This window comes from Phasianus colchicus, chromosome 6 (genome assembly GCF_987193195.1).
Source record: "Phasianus colchicus chromosome 6, bPhaCol1.hap1.1, whole genome shotgun sequence".
Lineage (NCBI taxonomy): Eukaryota > Metazoa > Chordata > Aves > Galliformes > Phasianidae > Phasianus > Phasianus colchicus.
Genome location: NC_143441.1, coordinates 22642469 through 22660376, shown reverse-complemented (window position 1 = coordinate 22660376; position 17908 = coordinate 22642469). Strand labels below are relative to the sequence as shown.

The 17908-nt window shown below is 41.1% G+C and overlaps 1 protein-coding gene across 4 annotated transcripts in view; it reads right to left on the bottom strand.

Annotated features, from left to right (window-relative positions):
• The window catches only part of IGF2BP3 (insulin like growth factor 2 mRNA binding protein 3), a 104072-nt gene that overhangs the window by 4362 nt on the left and 81802 nt on the right, over positions 1–17908 (bottom strand). For all 4 annotated transcript variants that reach the window (XM_031590097.2, XM_031590099.2, XM_090142676.1 and 1 more), the window contains 3 exons: positions 8119–8238; positions 3698–3772; positions 208–339 (listed from right to left, as the gene is read on the bottom strand). In XM_031590097.2, the coding sequence (XP_031445957.1) occupies positions 208–339; positions 3698–3772; positions 8119–8238 (327 nt within the window). The remainder of the gene's footprint in view (positions 1–207; positions 340–3697; positions 3773–8118; positions 8239–17908) is intronic.

The window sequence follows — 17908 nt, the reverse complement described above, 5'->3', positions numbered from 1 at the left end:
AATGATGTGTTTCTAAAAAGTCTGAGAGATTGGTTTGTCTTGAGGCAATAGAAAGTTTAGCAAGTATAGTTAAGAAAACAGCATCAGCTTCAATGAAACTTCAAAGGGTTAGCTATTAATTAGTTAGCTAAGTGTCTAAATCTTTAACATACACTGAATTATGAAACATAACAGAATAACATTGTAAGTTTTATACTGACTACTTACTGTTTTGCCTCCTTTACCAATAACTCTACCAGCAGCATAGGATGGCACTTTTATATGAGCCTCAAGTTTCACTTCTTCTTTAGGTCCAAAGAAATTTTCTTCTTTCAGTTTTCCATAGATTCTCCCTTGAGCCTACAAAAATGTCTCCAGTTAAAGAACATGCTTATTGAGATGGAATTAATTTCAAAAAGCTCCACTGAAAGGAGAATTTTTCAGTACACAACTTCAGCAAAGCTTTTTCCCACTCAATGCAGTAGCTACTTTACTTTTCTAAAGTCTTTGTACCAAAGTAGGGAGCACTGCTGTCTAACTTTTAAAACTACATGACAGACCAGCAAATCAAGGAACAATTTAAAAGATTATTATTCTACCTTTTCATAGAAATGTTGCTTTTAAAAGAAGCTATTACATCTCTATAGTGGTAGAGAGGGGTAGAGAGAACTGTCTGGATGAAGTTTGTTGTTTTTTTTTTTTTTTAATTGCACCCAGAAGCACAGAATGCCATTAATTGGCTCAGAAACTTGTTCTTTTACGTATGCTAAACTTAAAGTCACAGGACAAAGACTTCACTTACAATAAACAGCTTAGTTTTTATACTCAATTACAACATATTGTTTTAAAAAAATAAATAAATCAGAGCTTGCTCAATTTTCTGAGTAGAAAATTAAATCTGTCTAGATCTAAATGGCACCATGGGAACAGTATTGCTTCAGCTAGCACACAGTTGCCTTTTCTGGAGCATATGCAAGTGCCAGGTAGCAAGAAGAAAGTCCACTGAGACTAAGCTGCTGAATCTTACTCATGTTAAAAGATGTTTCTTCATCCCCTGCCATTTGTCAGTGAATTCTTGAGAAGTAGTAACTCGATTTTCTACTCTGCCTATCCTATGGACATCAGAAGATGAATTCTATTGAGATACTGAAGAGAGATGATCTATTCCTCTAAATCACACCCACCACCTCTATCACTAAGTGCAGCCACCTTACAGTCTACCACTACAATGGAATACAAGACAACTCAGTGATCAGATAATTATGTTAAATAGTGGCAAGTTCTCATTTTTTGCTTGTCCTCAAGATTAGTCAAGTTCACACTACTGTAGAATGGGTAAAACAAAATACATGGTGTGACACTGGAGCTGAAAATATACAGTGCTTTTCAAGGTCAGATTCCACATGAACAGTTTGAAAAAATCTGCAGTACGTTGTTCTGGCTTAGGTGGGAAATCCTGTCACAGAGGACATGAAGTTAGCATGCCAACGGGGAAAAGTCTATACCAAGAAAGCCATTAAAACACCACGCAAATGCAGCAAGAGATTGCATTCTGGCACCATCCAACAATCTGAGAACCAGAGATTCCTGTTGCAGGAAAACTCTTCAAGTAAGTTGGTGAAGAGCAGCTAAGGTACTGCTCCAAGTCTTAAGTTGGAGATTTTGAAATTGTTTCCAAATCTGTTACATGACAAACAGTGGCATGGCCCATTTTATTTCAACAGCTTTTCAAATGGATAACACCTTGACAACCTGCACAGACTGTTGGATGGTTTCCCAGACTGAAGGCAACATGATCCCCCTTCTGAATAGTGGTATCACACGTATGCCCAAACTCCAGAGTGCACTGTAGCACACACTGTGAACAGTGGCATATTCTCACCCTTCTTCCAGCTCCCTTGCTAACAGATAGCCTTGCAAACTGCAACATCCTCAGGCTACCATAGCTGAGAAAGAAAGGGTGCAGCCACTGCAGCTTCCACTGACATGAATCACAGGGAGCAGAACACAATGTAATAGGGTAAGGGTGCCAAACTCATAGGGCTCTGCGCTGACAAGGCCTCTCCAGGAGCTGCTTACTCATCCAAGCAGCAACCATTCCCTCTTCAAACTGCTGTGCATCCAGATTACATTTCTGTTGTGCAGCAAGCAGGAGTCTCTGCTCAGATATGGAAAAGACAGCTACACAGAGCTAAAGGACAGAATTGCTGAAGCTTGGGTTTGATTTGTCCTGCTTCAGGTTAAGAGCGGTAATAAAGAACTGAACTCTGCCTCCCCTCCCTAGCAAGAGACGTTGCTCAAAGACAGTAACAGGCTATGGAGGTTGGAGCTGATGGAAGACTGGAAGGACTCTGCTCTCCTTCTCAGGGCCAGCATTCTCAGATGCACTGGCTAATAAATCAACCCCTCTTAGCAAGCAAAAGCTTAAGTGTAGAGAAGTAACTGATTGATGGGGTGCTGGAAGGGGAGACTTTCCTCCTTGCATGGCCTGGGTTGGGGAGAAGAGCTAGCAGCAGAGTTCTGTGAGACTCCAAGTCTACCTGAGGGGGAAAGCTTGAGGACAAGCCTTTGCCTATATGAAAATCATGATAAGGGGCACCTAATCTTGAAGCACGTTACTGCTTGAGAGTAAATTCACTGATATCTAATGGAAAGAGAAGGTAGCCAGAAGTCCAACTTGTGCTGATCTAAGGTCATGAGAGCACCCTAGATGTGGATTGTGCCATGTGGGTAGGCTCTTATGAGCTCAGAAAACACTTCAGGGAGGCAGAGCTTCTAAATTATGCTTTACATTTGATAGTTTTTCAAATCTATATGGTAAGAACAAACTGAATAATAATCCCAAATGCATCCAGATCTATTGCCATTGTGAAATACCTGCCCTGATATATCTCCAAAACTCCTGAAGGCATTAATGAAACTGATTCTAGATATACCTGAAGTTTGTGCTCCTCCTTACTGCAAGATGCCCTGAGGCAATAATGTAAAGACAAAAAAAAAAAAAAAGAAAAGAAAAAGCATGAGAGCCATGCCAGGACGTGATCTATCAAGTGGCTTCCTACCTGCTCAGGGTCTCACCTGTGATGAAACAGAACTGCTGTACTGAGCTATCTGCACTCCTTACTCAGTCACCTCCTTTTGGGGACAGTTAGACATAGCCCTCAGTACTCAAGGCAGAAGGCCACTCCATAACTCAATTTGAACACAAATGGAATAATCACATTGGAGTATCTCCATGCAGTTACAGTGTAAATGCAATTAAAAACTTTGTCCTTATCTGCAGAGCCACCCAAAAAACATTTTCCAGTCAGCACGCAACAGTAACCTGAAAAGGCTCTGTCTCCCATCTTGTCAGCTGCGTTATTTCTCTTAAATACACTGCACTATTGTATGCATTAAGATGAGCTAGAAAGACTGAACTGCTGTGACCATAGGTAACAAAAATAGGAATACAACATAGTCAAAAAATCAAGTCTAACATGAAAATATCTGATGTGAAGTTGCTACTAGTGTCCAGATAACCAGAACATTGCCTCTGATGGTACTGTATTATTCGTGTATTCATATGACATAATTTTCAGTAAATGGGAAGCAAAAAAACCTACTATTTGCTAGATTTCTTAGTGAAATAGCAGTTAGAACCAAATGTTTAGTTTTTAGTATTAGCCCCTGCAGCCTAAAGACCCCCTACATATCAACAAGTTTTTATATGGCGTACCTTAAACTGAGCTTCTGGAGGTCCAGTGATGATAACCATTCTCAGCTTGGCATCTGGTCCTTCAGCAGGGGCAATCTGGAATGCATAAACATAGCTATTTGGTAGCCATCTTTTGAAGGCATCATTTAAAGCCACCTCCTCCCCATTTCAGTCTCACATTCTGTTCAAGAGTGAAAAATTATTCATTTCTGCAGTAACATCACACTTTAGTCATGACAGCTTGTTCTCTTCAAAGTACATTAATTACCTGTAATGGAACGTGGAGAAATTGGCTAAACCATAAGCAAGTTTATTTCTGAAAATTAAAGGTATACCTATGCAGCTGCACATGGCAAAATCACACAAGCAATTTCATGAGGCAATGCGTGATGCAAGACATATAACCAAACAAAAGGAAAAATATGGTTAAGAGGCTGAAATTCTTATCCTTGCCTGCTAATTTAAACAGCCTTCCTAACAGGTTTTGCCCATTAGAAAGTTTGCAGTTGTCTCCCTTAGAGCAGATGATCTCTTCACTGTTCTAACTAATCAGGTCCAAAACGTTCCTATATACTGGAAGAAGAGTCCTCAGTTTCCAAGGGCTTTGTATCTTCAGACATGTGTGACCTAAATAAAAATTAATCTCCACCAGAGCTGAGACAGAGATTCTCAGGGTCTTCAGCAGTTCACGTCACCACAAAAGTAAGATTTCTGTGGGTGCTGTTCTCAGACTCCAATGGTATTAAATAATTCAAACTAGCCTCTGACATTCTGGATGAATCTTTTGTTTATCACAACTGACGTTTCCATTGTTGCATCTAGTATTACATAGCTGCTGTTGAATGGGCAATATTTTAAACATTACAGGATTTCATCTTAGCTGTTGGCAGAGGGATGTTATTCATATTTAGCAGCTGTAGTTTATTTCAGACAAATTACCAGTCACCATGCATCATTTTCGCTAAAGAATTTTGCTAACCAAAGTTTATATAATTATTCATATTGTACCCTAAGATGGAGAATACATTACACGCTAGTTATCTGGTTTGCGTATTTAGTTCGCATACCATTTCTGCATTCCAACTGGCTCTATCTAAAAATACATATTCACTTTACAGAGGTACACTTACTAAAATGCCAACATACAGCACTGTGGGGAAGGGCAAGCACAAACTAAATCCGTTCATTCCTTGGAACACAGGACTTCCAGAGGGATGAATTTTTAAGGCGCACTGGGTGCCAGCTGACTTAACAGAGCTCAGCCTGCTGATTTCCATTCAGGCAAAATGGACATTGTAGTTTTTGCCTTTCAGTCACCTCATATTTTCTTAGTGAACACCTGCTCCTTTATTGAAATTTTTAAAGAAGTGTTTTCCAGCAAGCCTTCCATTACATCTTTGCATGTTACACATATTTAAGTGCACTGGGACATATCTTGCCTTGCTTTCATCTTAGAATGTCCTGATCCCAAGAGGTGAAGTAACACTCTATGAAAGAAGTATGACTGTAACATTTCACTGTCTGGAGGTACAATCTTAGAGGCTGCAGCATTCATTTTGTCTGTCTGCTCTTGAATGGAGAGTTTATACATGTACAATTGTACCCAGGTGGTGAATATTTAATTTCTGAGAGAAATAGCTTTACCCTAACTGGGAAAAAAACAGTATTCCACATGCTGAGTTATGACCAGACAGTTGCTTTCATACCCCCAAAATCTGTAGCGCTCATTCCAGCTCCTTCAAAGGCAGCGAGGAGGACTGTGGGAAGCATTTCAAAGCAAGGAGATGTCAGTGTTCTCCAACAGGTCCCAGCATTCCAGAGCAGAATGGGTAGTCAACAATCCAGAAACCTCTGCCTGGCTCCTTGGATAAACCATTCCACCTACAGAAGTTCCATGCCAAGCCTGTATCACCAGGCACCAGCCTCCAACACAGGAACAGAACCTGAGCTTGCCAACAGCTGCCTGTGGCTCCAAAGCCATGGGCTGGCACCATAGCCTTGTGCAGAGCCCCTCTGCACCTGCAGTTTATTTAGTCTCGTTCTGTGGCTAGCTAGTTTCATTAGCTCTAGAAAGTTCAACACGAGCACAAAGACAACACACGTGGATGTAAAATGCTTTCATATGCATCAATCTACAGTACAACTCAAAATAAGCCCAGAGCATCATGTGCAAAGGCTTACTTCCTCCATAAACCATGGTTACCAGTTTGGAAAGTTGACAGTTACTCCAGCACTCAACAGTTACTCAGTTACTAAAGTCACTCCCTCAAGCTCAGCTAAAAGCTTTGCTCAAAAGTTATGATAAAGGACAGGTGGTCAACACAACAGAAGTTTTGAGTAAGTTTGATTACCAGCTATCACACGTAACACTTTTCTCTAGGAAGCAATAGCAGTGTTCCACATTGCTTGGCCAGATCACTGTGAAAATTGTGCTTTTATTCTAATTGATAATCTTACTGATAATTTTACATGGAACATCCAACTTATCAGACATAAGGTTGGAAAAGACTTTTAAGATCACCTAATACAACCATTGGCCCATCCCAACCATGCCCACTGACCATGTCCTTCAGTGCTACATCTACACAGTTCTCCAGCACCTCCAGGGATGGTGACTCCATCACGCCCCTTGGGGGTGCCTCACCACTCTGAGAAGAAATTTCCTTTAATATCCAAACCAAATCTCCTTTGGCATAACTTGAGGCCATTAACTCTCATCCTATCACTTATCTGGGAGAAAGGCCTACCCCCACGTCATTGCAACCTCCTTTCAGAAGTTGAAGAGAGCGACAAGGTCTTCTCCGAGCCTCTTCTCCAGACTGAACAATCCCAGCTCCCTCAGTCACTCTTCATAAGACCTGTGCTCCACGCTCTTCCCCAGCTTTGTTGCCTTTCTTTGGGTGTTAATCAGGACCTCAAATATATTAAAAGCAAAACTTCCAAATTCAGTAAGCATATCCTGTACTCATTGAATTCCCTCAAGATCTAATCCTACTTCCACAAAAATCTTCCTCACTTATTTTTTTTTTTAAATGAAGGAACAAAAAACCAGCAGTTTTATAAACTGTTAACTGAATTTCAATTAACACAGATACACTGGGTAGAGGGGTGCCTGCCAGGAGAAGCAGCCTGAGGCTACTGTTAGCCAGATGTATGAAAAATGCAGGGAACTCCCTTTCTACTGAACCATCTTCCAAGGACCAGCTAATGGACTGGTTTGGACTGGTTCTGGGAAGTCCACGCTATTTCACATCTCTCCACCTAGCAGTGCCTTCCACAGATCACTTCATCAATAGATAGAAACAAGAGAGAGTAGGAAATGTGTTGTGGTACATTGCATCCCCTGCAAGACAGATTTGATGAAAACACCTTGCACTTCCTTCTATTCCACCAATCCACTGAAAACACGACTATTAATCTGTACTAATGAAAACTGTCTAGGTAGTAGAAGTATTTAATAGTGGCTTAATAATATATAGAAACAGGTAACACACCAGTTGGCTGACCGGCCAGTAAATTGATCGACATTCAGCAAACCACACACTAAGCCACCCCTGAGAGTTCCCCAGTTCCTGCACGCTCAAGCGAACACCTTCCAGGAGAAGCCAAAATGTCAGTCTGGCAGCAGATGAAGTTACAAACAGCAACAGTATGTGGAATACTACATCATTTAGGCCAAGGCTTCATCTTTGCAGCACAGAACAGCAGAACTGACTATTTATGAGAAAAAAGCTCCAGCATCTAGAAAAGATATTCATGGTTACAATTACTAGCCAAAACAGAATGCCTCCCAGCAACTGGTAATGACTGCACAGAGGCGTCAAATACTCAGCAACTGGCTGAAGTTGAGTTACGCTTCCATGAGGTCAACCTCTGCCAACCTCTGGCAACAAACCAGGGCAGCAAAGATGCAAACAGACCAGCAATAGAGCAGGGCACCACTGTGTGGACAGCAGGCTGACCCAGGAGCTCAGGCTATATCAGTATAAAACACAAGAGCTTCTTCAGGGTAGAGCCACCAGAGTCTGACAGCACCACCTGGTCCTTCCAAAGCAGAGCAAGAGCAGTCACAGCAGCAGTGGGCTTCACTTGTGCTCTTGGTTTCAGAAAGGGAATTTATCTCACCAAATTTCACTTTACTGTAAGCAAGGAGAAACCCTTTAAGCACCGCATCATTAAGACTTAAGTCTGTTTCTAAGAAATTGAGACCACCAAAGTAGCTTTCTTTGCAGCTTATATTTCACACCTCAGGAGACGTTTGAAAACATGCTTCTAATTATCTTGTCTCGAGGAAGATTAAAGGACGATTTATAAACAAATGTACCATTTATCACATCACATTCTAAGCAAGGAGTGGGGGAGGACATGCACGAAAACACAGCTTGTGCAAACTTGCTGGAAGTGTCATAGAGAAGAGACAAAGTTAGTCAGTGTAATAATACCTTAATAGATGCGCCTGCAAAACGAGAAAGTTGTTTGATGTGCTGTCCCTGCTTGCCAATAATAGCTCCAACTGCCAAGGCTGGGATGAACAGATGAACAGTCTCAGACTCGGGCTGTTGCTGTGGGGAAGAAGGAAATATGCAGTGAGTGTTTTTGAACATTATGAATCAGACTGACAGAACTGGTATGGAACAAGCATGCATGGAAACGAGGGGGAAATCTTCAATGCCCTCTGAAGTCTGGCTTTTTTTCTGGAAATCATGGAATTCACAGGACATGAAAGAACGGTTTGAGCCAAAAGAGGATTCTTTTATCTCTTAGGAAATAGTTCCAGTTCTAACACTTTGGAGTTCTGAAAACCACCGAGCTGTTGCTTCTTCCCAAGGCATTCGTCCTTACCTGCGACTGCCTTGCTGCTTCTTCACATGCAGACTGCAGAAAGGCTGCTGTGAGTGAGCAGGCTGCAGCGGTGCAGCCAAACGCTTTCTAGTTTTCCTAGCGATTTTGGTTAGATTGTGCTGACGGCTGCACAAAAAGCCTCAGTGTTGCATCTATGCTACAATTTCCTTTGTGTGGGAGTGCTCTGGAATTATAGCCAACGTGAAAACTGCCAGTGGTTCCTCCTGTGTAACATTATGCAACAGCCGGGGTGCTGGCTGCAGGCCAGAAGCCAGCTGTGAATCCAACAAGATGAGGCGCTCCCCAAGGCTGCAGGGCCAGACGCTGTGCCTGCAGGACCCCAGCACACCACAACTGTCGCTGCTCTCAGCCACGTACAGTGCAGCACTTGTGCTCTTCTGTATGGACTGTACAAAAGTGAGCCAACCGTAGGGCTCTACGTGCTGCACCAAACCATCATTGCTTTACCAGCCTCGGAAGCTGCTTCTGGAGAGCTCGTCTTGGGCAGGTGGAGCAGCACCGAGTGCCCACTACACTGTGGTGCCATTAATCCAGTTGCTTACATTGGGATTACTTCTCAAAATCACTTCACTGTAAGACCTTTTATGAGGTAAGCACTTAGAAAGTCCATCCACAACATTTCCTCTCAGCACAGCCTTTTTACGTGCTTTCAGAATTTGGTCCCTTTATTCTCAGCAATAGAGAACTAAAAAATCCCTTTCCCTGCAGACGTACTTGCAGATGATGCATTGGCATCACTCAGTGCCACCACACAGAGCACAGTGGACCAACCACGCTCCCATAGCTCTGCAGCTCCTGGTAGGGGTGCAGGCCACACGTAGAAGCACCAAAGCAGCTTTTCCTGTGACACTTTAAGAAAAAGACACGCTGTATGCAACAGAGCAAAGAGCAGCCGCAATCCTAAAAATAAACCAAAGAAGCAAGACATCTCAACTTATTTTTAAGTATCCCAGTCCTTCTTTCAAGGGGAAGCGCTGCTCCAGTGCACTGACTGTAAATAAATCAGAACAAAATGCTTGTTTCCAAGTTCTACCACTTCATTTTGGTAAACACGAGTCAACTGTAACCTCAGGGGAGAAAATTCCAGGCACAGCTCCATGCACCAGGTGAAGAAACCCCAAAATAAGATATTTAGACTAGAAACACATTCTGCCAGTTGCTCTGGGTGATTGCAACTGTTACACAACTGACCCCATGTTTCACACATACAAGGACCTGCAGGCAGTTTGCACTGCTTTAAGGCCACATTTTCCTCCGGACACCAGTTCCAGCCCTCTGGACCCATCTCCCCATGGGCTAAGTAGGGCTGCAGCTGGTTTGTGACAGCAGCCAAGGATCCTTGACCCGGATAATCACAGCCACACACAATAGCAGCCCTGGAACAAGGGAGGAAGCAAGCGCAATTAGGCCAAGGCATGGAAAAAGGTAGGGATAGCCCTTTTAATCTGCTTCGATATTGGTTTGAAACAATCGTGGAGACTACACCCTGAAACTTCATATCTGTATGAAAGGTACCAGTCACTACAGTATGTTAAACTGCTTTCCAGGAAATTACTCATTTTTTCCTCTTATTATTACAAACATCCTGTGAGCATACTCACAGTAAGTCCCTTTTATGTGTTCATCATGAATCCAGCAAGATTTCCAGTAATTCAAAAATGCCGCTGTAGATGCTTGGTTGACATCATTGCTTTGGAAAACTGATCTACGTGGATACAAATTAGTGAGACATTTGCTTCCCCATTTGTGTTGCAAGACCCACAGTAGCTGCTCTGGGTACGCAGACTCTTTCCAACCAAAACCCAGAAAGCCTTGCTGCTCATTGCAATGATTGCTGCCTTCAATCACCTACACATCAGCTCCTGCAGAAGTCCACCACCAAACTTTTCTCCCTCACAAGCACCTCCAGCAATCATCTTCTAGCTAGACTTGAACTAATTCATACAACAGTGCTTACAGTAACTTGATTGGGCATCAAGAACCTGCCTAAATCCAACTCCAGACACATTTCTCTACCATACAAGCAGGCCAAAGTCCCCTACTTTTGTTTGCAGATAATTCCTATCTTCTCTCTGTTGCCCATCTGCCCGCAGTTGTTTTCCTCTCGTCTTCCCAAAGCTTGATTTCGAGCCACTCTCTTGGCTAGATTCAATTCACCACCAAAATTCCTTTCTGCTGCCTCACCCTTCAACATGAAACATGGGTAAAGGCAGGCAGGAGACTTGCATGTTCTGTTCCAACTCTACAGCAGCTCACTATAGCTCTTGCCTCTTGTCCATCCTTACCATTTTGACTTACTGATATTTGTTTATTCTAAGTGACATTCCTTAACATTAAAATTCCATTTTGATGTAATGCAGTATATTTTTATTAGGGAACAGAGGATAAATTATGCCTACTGAATTGATTACACCTCATCATTTTCCACTTTTTTTTTTTTTGCAGAATACATAAGTATAACCAAATTCATCTCCCGTACAACAACGTAGGAATTTCAGAAACTATGTCCACTTCTTCACCCACACTGACTTTTAACCAGTCAAAAGAAATCATTTGATATTTTTCAAACATCAAAAACAGCAGTTCTTTCTTTTTCTTCTGGCAGAAATCAAGTATAGCAAAAACTTTCAAGAGAATATCTAACACCAAGTTCTATTTATTATCTGTCTACCTCCTTACCCACAATATTTTAAAAATCCTTTTATATATACTGAAAGACTATCCTCCAAAATAAACACATCAAAATGTAATGCAATGACTATACCACCCATCAATCTCACAGATGCTTTGGGGGATCTTAGGAGGCAAGAAAATCAACTATAATTTAATCTTCTCCATGCCACACCACATCAGTCATGTAGCTTTCCAGGAACTTCCAGCATGAGTTATATCTGAAATACATTCCTAGATCTTAAACATATGTTAGAAGCACTAAATTTAGGGAGCTCAATTCCCATCATGTGGAATCTAAGCTTCAACATTCATTCTCATAACAAGGCCAAAGGAATCTTACTTAAATGTATAGTTAGAATTTAAGAAATAGATAAATATATATGTGTATAGAGAGAAGAGAATAATGTCCACTTGGACTTGAGAGAGCATCCCACACTTCATTTTTTCTTATAATTGTTTCTCTGAAATAGAAGTGCTGTTAAAAGAGATGAGTTCAAGGCTTTTGGTGCAGGGGGAAAAGATGCCTTTTCAGGTCATGCTTGTTGTGCTTTAACAGCAGAGGCAGCACTGTTGAATTCGCTAATATTTGCAGCAAAATTACAACTTTCCCTTTCATTGGCTCCCTAGAGAAAGATGAATCAGTTTTACTTTTAAAGCCACGTTATTCCTCTCAAAGATAGTTAACTGGCAATACGTTGTCTTCAATGCATTTAATTTTAAGGGCATTAACTGTACAACTATAAATTTTAATGTTTAAAAAGTATTCTTATTGAAGTAGTAAAGTTTATTAATTGTGGAATCAGTAGTAGCAGGTCATCGACTGTTTTTCACAACAGAAAGGTCTTCTTCACATGGAGACCTCTCTGCACCCTGTTCACTGTATTTTCCCCCCAAAACAAAACAGCTTGTCTAAGGCCAGCCATGGGAACTGAGTGCAGGAGAAAACTTTTTACACAGAAATATGGAAAAACAACTGTTAAAATATTAGCCCAAGCTCTCCAAGACTTATGGTTCACACATCCACCTTAGCTTCCAAAGTAACTGTCTCAGACCTGCAATGCACAGATAACTTCCTCTGCCCTAGCATCGTTTGCTGGATGGGCTCAGGGCTTCCTAACCTTAATCAGGTCCAAATAACACCAAATAAGCTGAAAAGAGGGAAGGAAAAATGGGGGTAGGAGGTAGGGAAATGGATTTGACGTGGACTTTGTTCACTACTGCTACATGCTTAGATATCAGCTGTTGGTCTGTGTTGGTCAGCTTGTGTTGGGTTTGACCTGCAGGCTTCCTGCATGCATACATCTGGAAAATACAAATCTGAGGAGAGAGTTTTTTTCTCAGGTAGGTGGGGCATACAGGCAACACCGGGATGTTCACTCAGATAGAACTTAGTTTCTTAGAATAAAAAAAAAAAGAACACCTCCAGAAACTGAGATGTCTTAGTTCTAGGAAACAGCTTTTTGAAGAGCATGATGAACAAAAACAATTCAGTTCATAAACAGATGATACTGCTTGCTTTGTTTCTACAAAAATCAGTATGCTTTAAAGACAAAACAGAGCTGATAAGCATTTTGTTCCTACCCAGCACAATTAACTAATGAAAACAATTTTAAATGCTATTTTTGTTTATTAACTAGATTCCATTTGCCATCAAAATGTAGCCTGAGAGAAATCAGAACTTAAAATTTAATCAAGGAAATAAGAAAAGCACCATTCCTTTAAGGAAAACTCACATACACACACAAAAAACAGAAAATAGAGAAAACATCATCTACACCAAGCACTGAAGTAGGCAGTCATTCAAATAAGTCTATGTATTCAGTATGTATGTGAAGAGTAGTTGTAATGTTACAGACCTTTAGAAATGTAACTACGTTCAGATGTAAAATGAGATGTTGAGTTAAATCCTATTTCTTGCTTGCTCATTTAAATCATGACTGAAAACAGTGATCTAGCACACAGACGTGAATTAATCCACACCTCTGGATGAAGCTAAGCAACCACTTCTGCACACCAGTAAGCAACAACTTTAGAGCAGCCTAGCTCTTTCCCCTAGCAACTTGGAAGCATCTCTTTCCATACCTTCTGCAAGTTCATGAACAGCAGCCTTCTACACCTGTAGTGTAACAGTACATATCCACTTAAAAAAAACCCCACAATATCTCACGCCTCTTTCCAAGATCTACCTTAACCTATTCCTGAACCCTGTAACCCACTGTTACTTCCCCATTACTCTGGCTTGCACAAAGCCCCTGCACTCCTGGTACCTTCAGGATGGATCCCTTCACTCCAGCCATACTGTACAAGAGATTTTCCCAGGAGAATCACTTCTCTGCTGTCATCCCTACATTATATCTCATCTGAGCGATCTGGCTCAATACAGAACAGTCATTTGTTTCCAGAGCCTCTGCCGGGATGAGGTTATTCCTTTCATTGGGATATTACCCATGTCCTCCACTGTGAGGTCCATCACTCCACACCATCACTAGAGCGGCAGAATCCCAGCCAAGCAAATCTGCAGATTCACTTTTCTTCCTTTGCCTTCCAGAGTTACTTGCAAACATAGAACGTTTTGTAGAGCCTCACGGCTGCCCATAGGACAAGCTTATTGGAACGCTTCTGCCAAGGGTGGATGCGTCAGTCCTTCAAACCACACACAAAAAAGGAAAGCATTTCCCTTACTTGATGGAATGTCAGAAGAAAAAACATTTACCTTCCTGCACTCATGTAACAGTCAAGGGATGGCCAAACAAGGGCGGAAACTCAGAAAAACAACAGAAAATTCTTCAGATGGATAGTGGCAGGAAGAAGCAGGTTTCAGACCACCAGCATTGCAAGACTAAGCATTATATGTAGGGGAATGGTCTTGGTTTTTTTGTCACTGTCAGTTTTTTTTTTATTTTTAAATTGAATCCCCCCTCTCCCCCCCATTCTTCTTCATGATAACAGCCCTGCACACACTCTTGCTTTCAGCTTTCCTGGTGCTAAGTTAGGCCACTCCCTCAGTCAGTCTGCATATCTCTAGTAAGGGAAATGGCTTTTATATATGTCCCTTATGTCAACTTGGGCATTAATCTTAGTCTTTTTCTACAAGCCTGCCAACAGTTTGAATTTTTTCCCAGTCATGTTTTGCAGCCTCTCCACAGACTCTTTGCTCCATCAAACGTATGTGGTCGGTAAAGTCATTGCAACATTTGGGATAAGGCTGTAAATCTTCAAAATCTTTTACCCACTGAAGTAAATAGGATTTTGTGCCAGACATCAGTGGGAGCAGAATCAAATCATAGCTGTGATCTAAGTCTGTTATGAATCTCCAGTATATGTTTTTATTTACTGCAAATGTACTGCAAATGAATTACCTTAGGATGAGGCATTTATTTTATGTCAAAGTCATGTTATTAATTTCCAGCCAGCATCAGCTTTTAGCTGTAAGGGAAATAATTAGGAACTATTTTAAGGCTGAATGAAACAGTCTCAGCCAATGTTTGTCTACCATCTAGCATAGTGGGTTATGGCTTTTGTTTGTCTTTGTTGTAGTTTGTTTTAAATAACAAACACATCCACTCAGTAAAGTAAAAGAAAATAATTACCACTTATAGATGACTGCCTTAAGAAGTTCTGTCTTCATTTGCCATCCTCCCCATCCCAACTGTCATGGCCACCATCACCAAGTCACCAATTTTTACCAATGACTTGCTTGGTTTTCAGAATGTCCTATGCATTGCCATTTTAATGTGCCATTCCTCATACTACTAGAGGTCACTAATGTGATTGCACCCATCAGAAGTCTTTCCAACACAAAAACCTAGCCAGAAATGAGGAGAATAGACATCACAGAAGCAGAGAGAGAACATTTTCTGGCAGGCTAGTTATAAGACATTTCACAAGCAGGAACAGGTCTGACATTTCTGAACATGGCATGAAATTTGTTTTTGCAAAATATGATTGCCCATTAAGACAAAGAATGTAACCTGCCTCCTTTTATTCTGAATAGTTAACCAAAAGCAGAAACCAACGCAGGGTACAGACCATGAAAACACGTAAATGAAAACTTTGCTGGTCATTCACAAGCAGCAAACATAGGTATTTGGTGTTATAGCACTGCACGACCACCAAAACTAAAGTGAAGATTATGTGCTGCAAAAAATTTGGCCATGATACACAAGTCACATGGATACTCCAGAATTCTCAAAGTTACTTATGAAATGTGTGGCTTTGAAAGTTTAAGGTACCCATAATTTCTGGTCTGTGACACTGATCTCAGAATCCTTAGATACCGCAGGAAAAACAGGTTGTGAAAACACAGGAAGGTCACTTATTTTTTCATTATATTAAGAAAACAAATGGGAGATGGAGCCAGACACCAGAACGAAATCTTAACCTACTTTTGTTTCTGGCCTGAAGGTACTCAAGCATACTGTAGTAACAAACTGTTGTTTGGTTCCTCGAGGAATTACATTTCTCATTTAGCTTAACATTCAGAGGATGCTGAGCCTGTTAATTGGAGTTTGGTAGTCTGATGTTCAAGAAAGTGTCAGTGAAGTCTTCTACCCACCACAAGAACATAGAGGAGGAGGGGACCAGTAGAAATTCTTCTTGCCTCAGGGAACTACAAGGCACCATGCAAGTATTCAAAACTGTAGTGAGGTGCCATTTTTATTTTTTGAAGCGTGCATTACTGGTCATCCAGTGACACTATTTACATTACAACAACCTCAGAACTGTACAAAGAGCTATAAAGACTAGTTGGAAGCTTCAACACCTCAGAAAACATGCTAGCTGTCAACTTGCCAGATCTTTGTACATCGCATGGTACCAGCTGCATTTTTACTTCCCACCACTCTTCTCAATATAGGTCAGTCCATCTCCAGAGGCAGTATGGTTTTTAATTACTCCTGACATAGGCCCCTGCCAACACAGCACAGCAGGAATGGGAGGCTTCGAGACAGTAGGAGGACCAAATATTTCTATCATGACATAGAATAAGCCTACAGTTTTATGCAACCTAGAGCAAACTTCTTTTAGGTGTCATATATGCTTTGTTAACAAACATACAAAACTAAGCAAAGGTTTACGCAAGGCACTGAGGTTACAATCTTAAAAAGAATTCCAATGGGTTGATAGCAGTTGGAGAAAGCACTGTTGATCTACAGTCCTCCTCAAGACTGTATGTGTTGCAAGTGTATGGCTTTCATTTCACTGATAATAAACCATTTTGTGAAAACACTGTCAAATCCTCCTTCATCCCCCCAAAACCACATCCTCTTTTGGCTGCAGGACAGCTCCTTACAAAATTATCCACTGCTTAACGAACTAGCCAAATTACAGCAAAGCCACTTAGACTACACAGATTATAGATGTACATACATTACTACTCCTGGGTAGTTGAGACAGAACAGTTGCACAAACTAATCCTATCAAACCCAGACATCCAAAGGAGCCCAACTCCACCAAGAAAGTGTCAAAGTACCTGGAAACATAGGACAGATTTTCCTCTTCCTTGTCTCTTTCATATATGCCCAGGGCATCAAATGAAGGCCCTCAATGAAGTAATTTTTCATTTTAAATTACTTTTCTTTCCTGCCAAAAGCACAGTACAGTTATTTCTTCTCTCGCATCTATGAGACACAGGAGATCTCTTCTTTATCATTTCTGAAAATTACTGGAGAATAAAGAAGGAAACTGTCTTGAACACAACATCTTCTAAGGAGAAAGTTATCCATTGGAATGTTCCTCACCTGCAACAAAAAGCCTTAAAAGACAGTGAAAAAGGAAAGCAACCTGTCAAGCCTAGGTATGCAGGAAGATTCTTCATTAGAGACGTGATTTGATTTCTAATTTTTGTTTATTGTAGGAAACAACTTCTCTCGTTTCCCCTCACTCCTCAAAGTCTCTATGTTTATCACTGTAACCTGAAAATTAACTGTGAGGCTAAAAAATGGTTAGAAAAATTATTTTGAAGGTGGAGTTCCAAGAAGCCACAGTCACTGTGTAAGACCAATATAGAAAGCAACTCCAGTGTGAGCAGAGGAACAGCTCTTCACCTAGCTAACTTCCACAGAGCAGAAGTTCAGCCGTTTCTTACAGATGCAGGAAATAAGCTGAATGACTTCCTCTCATAGAGGAAAGCTGTCTCCTTCTCACTTTCCAGCTTGAGGACATCTACCACGTGACAGAAATGCTTTACCAGGAGCATTAATTAACTCTGCTTCTGTGTTTCAGGACATTCAAGGACGGGATGAACTCTCAACAGGTTAACCCTCCCTTCCTCATTCCTTTGGATGCCAACTTTCAGACCCAAAGGCTATAAAAGAAATGCAGTCAGATGTACACTTAAACATGCAAAATTTCAATTATAAAAGGAAGGGTGCAACCCACTTAGCCCGAGTAGATGGGCCAAGTGTATTTAATTGAATGATTGTACATAGTTGAACTCCAAGACAAGGATTTCTTGTTTGGTTGGTGCTTTAAACTTTTCAGCTTTGCACAAGAACGAACTTTTATTCTTGAGAGGCAAGTATGTGCATATTCTCCCCAAAGTTCGGAAGACAGAAGCAAGTTCATCAAAACAACTTTGAGCAGTGCAACACTACATCTGAAGCAGTTTGTCCGAGATGCTTCTAGAAACAATTTTTGTAGTAACCACTTTCAGAATACTTGAACACGGGGATATTCATTTTTGCAAAATCTTTTCTT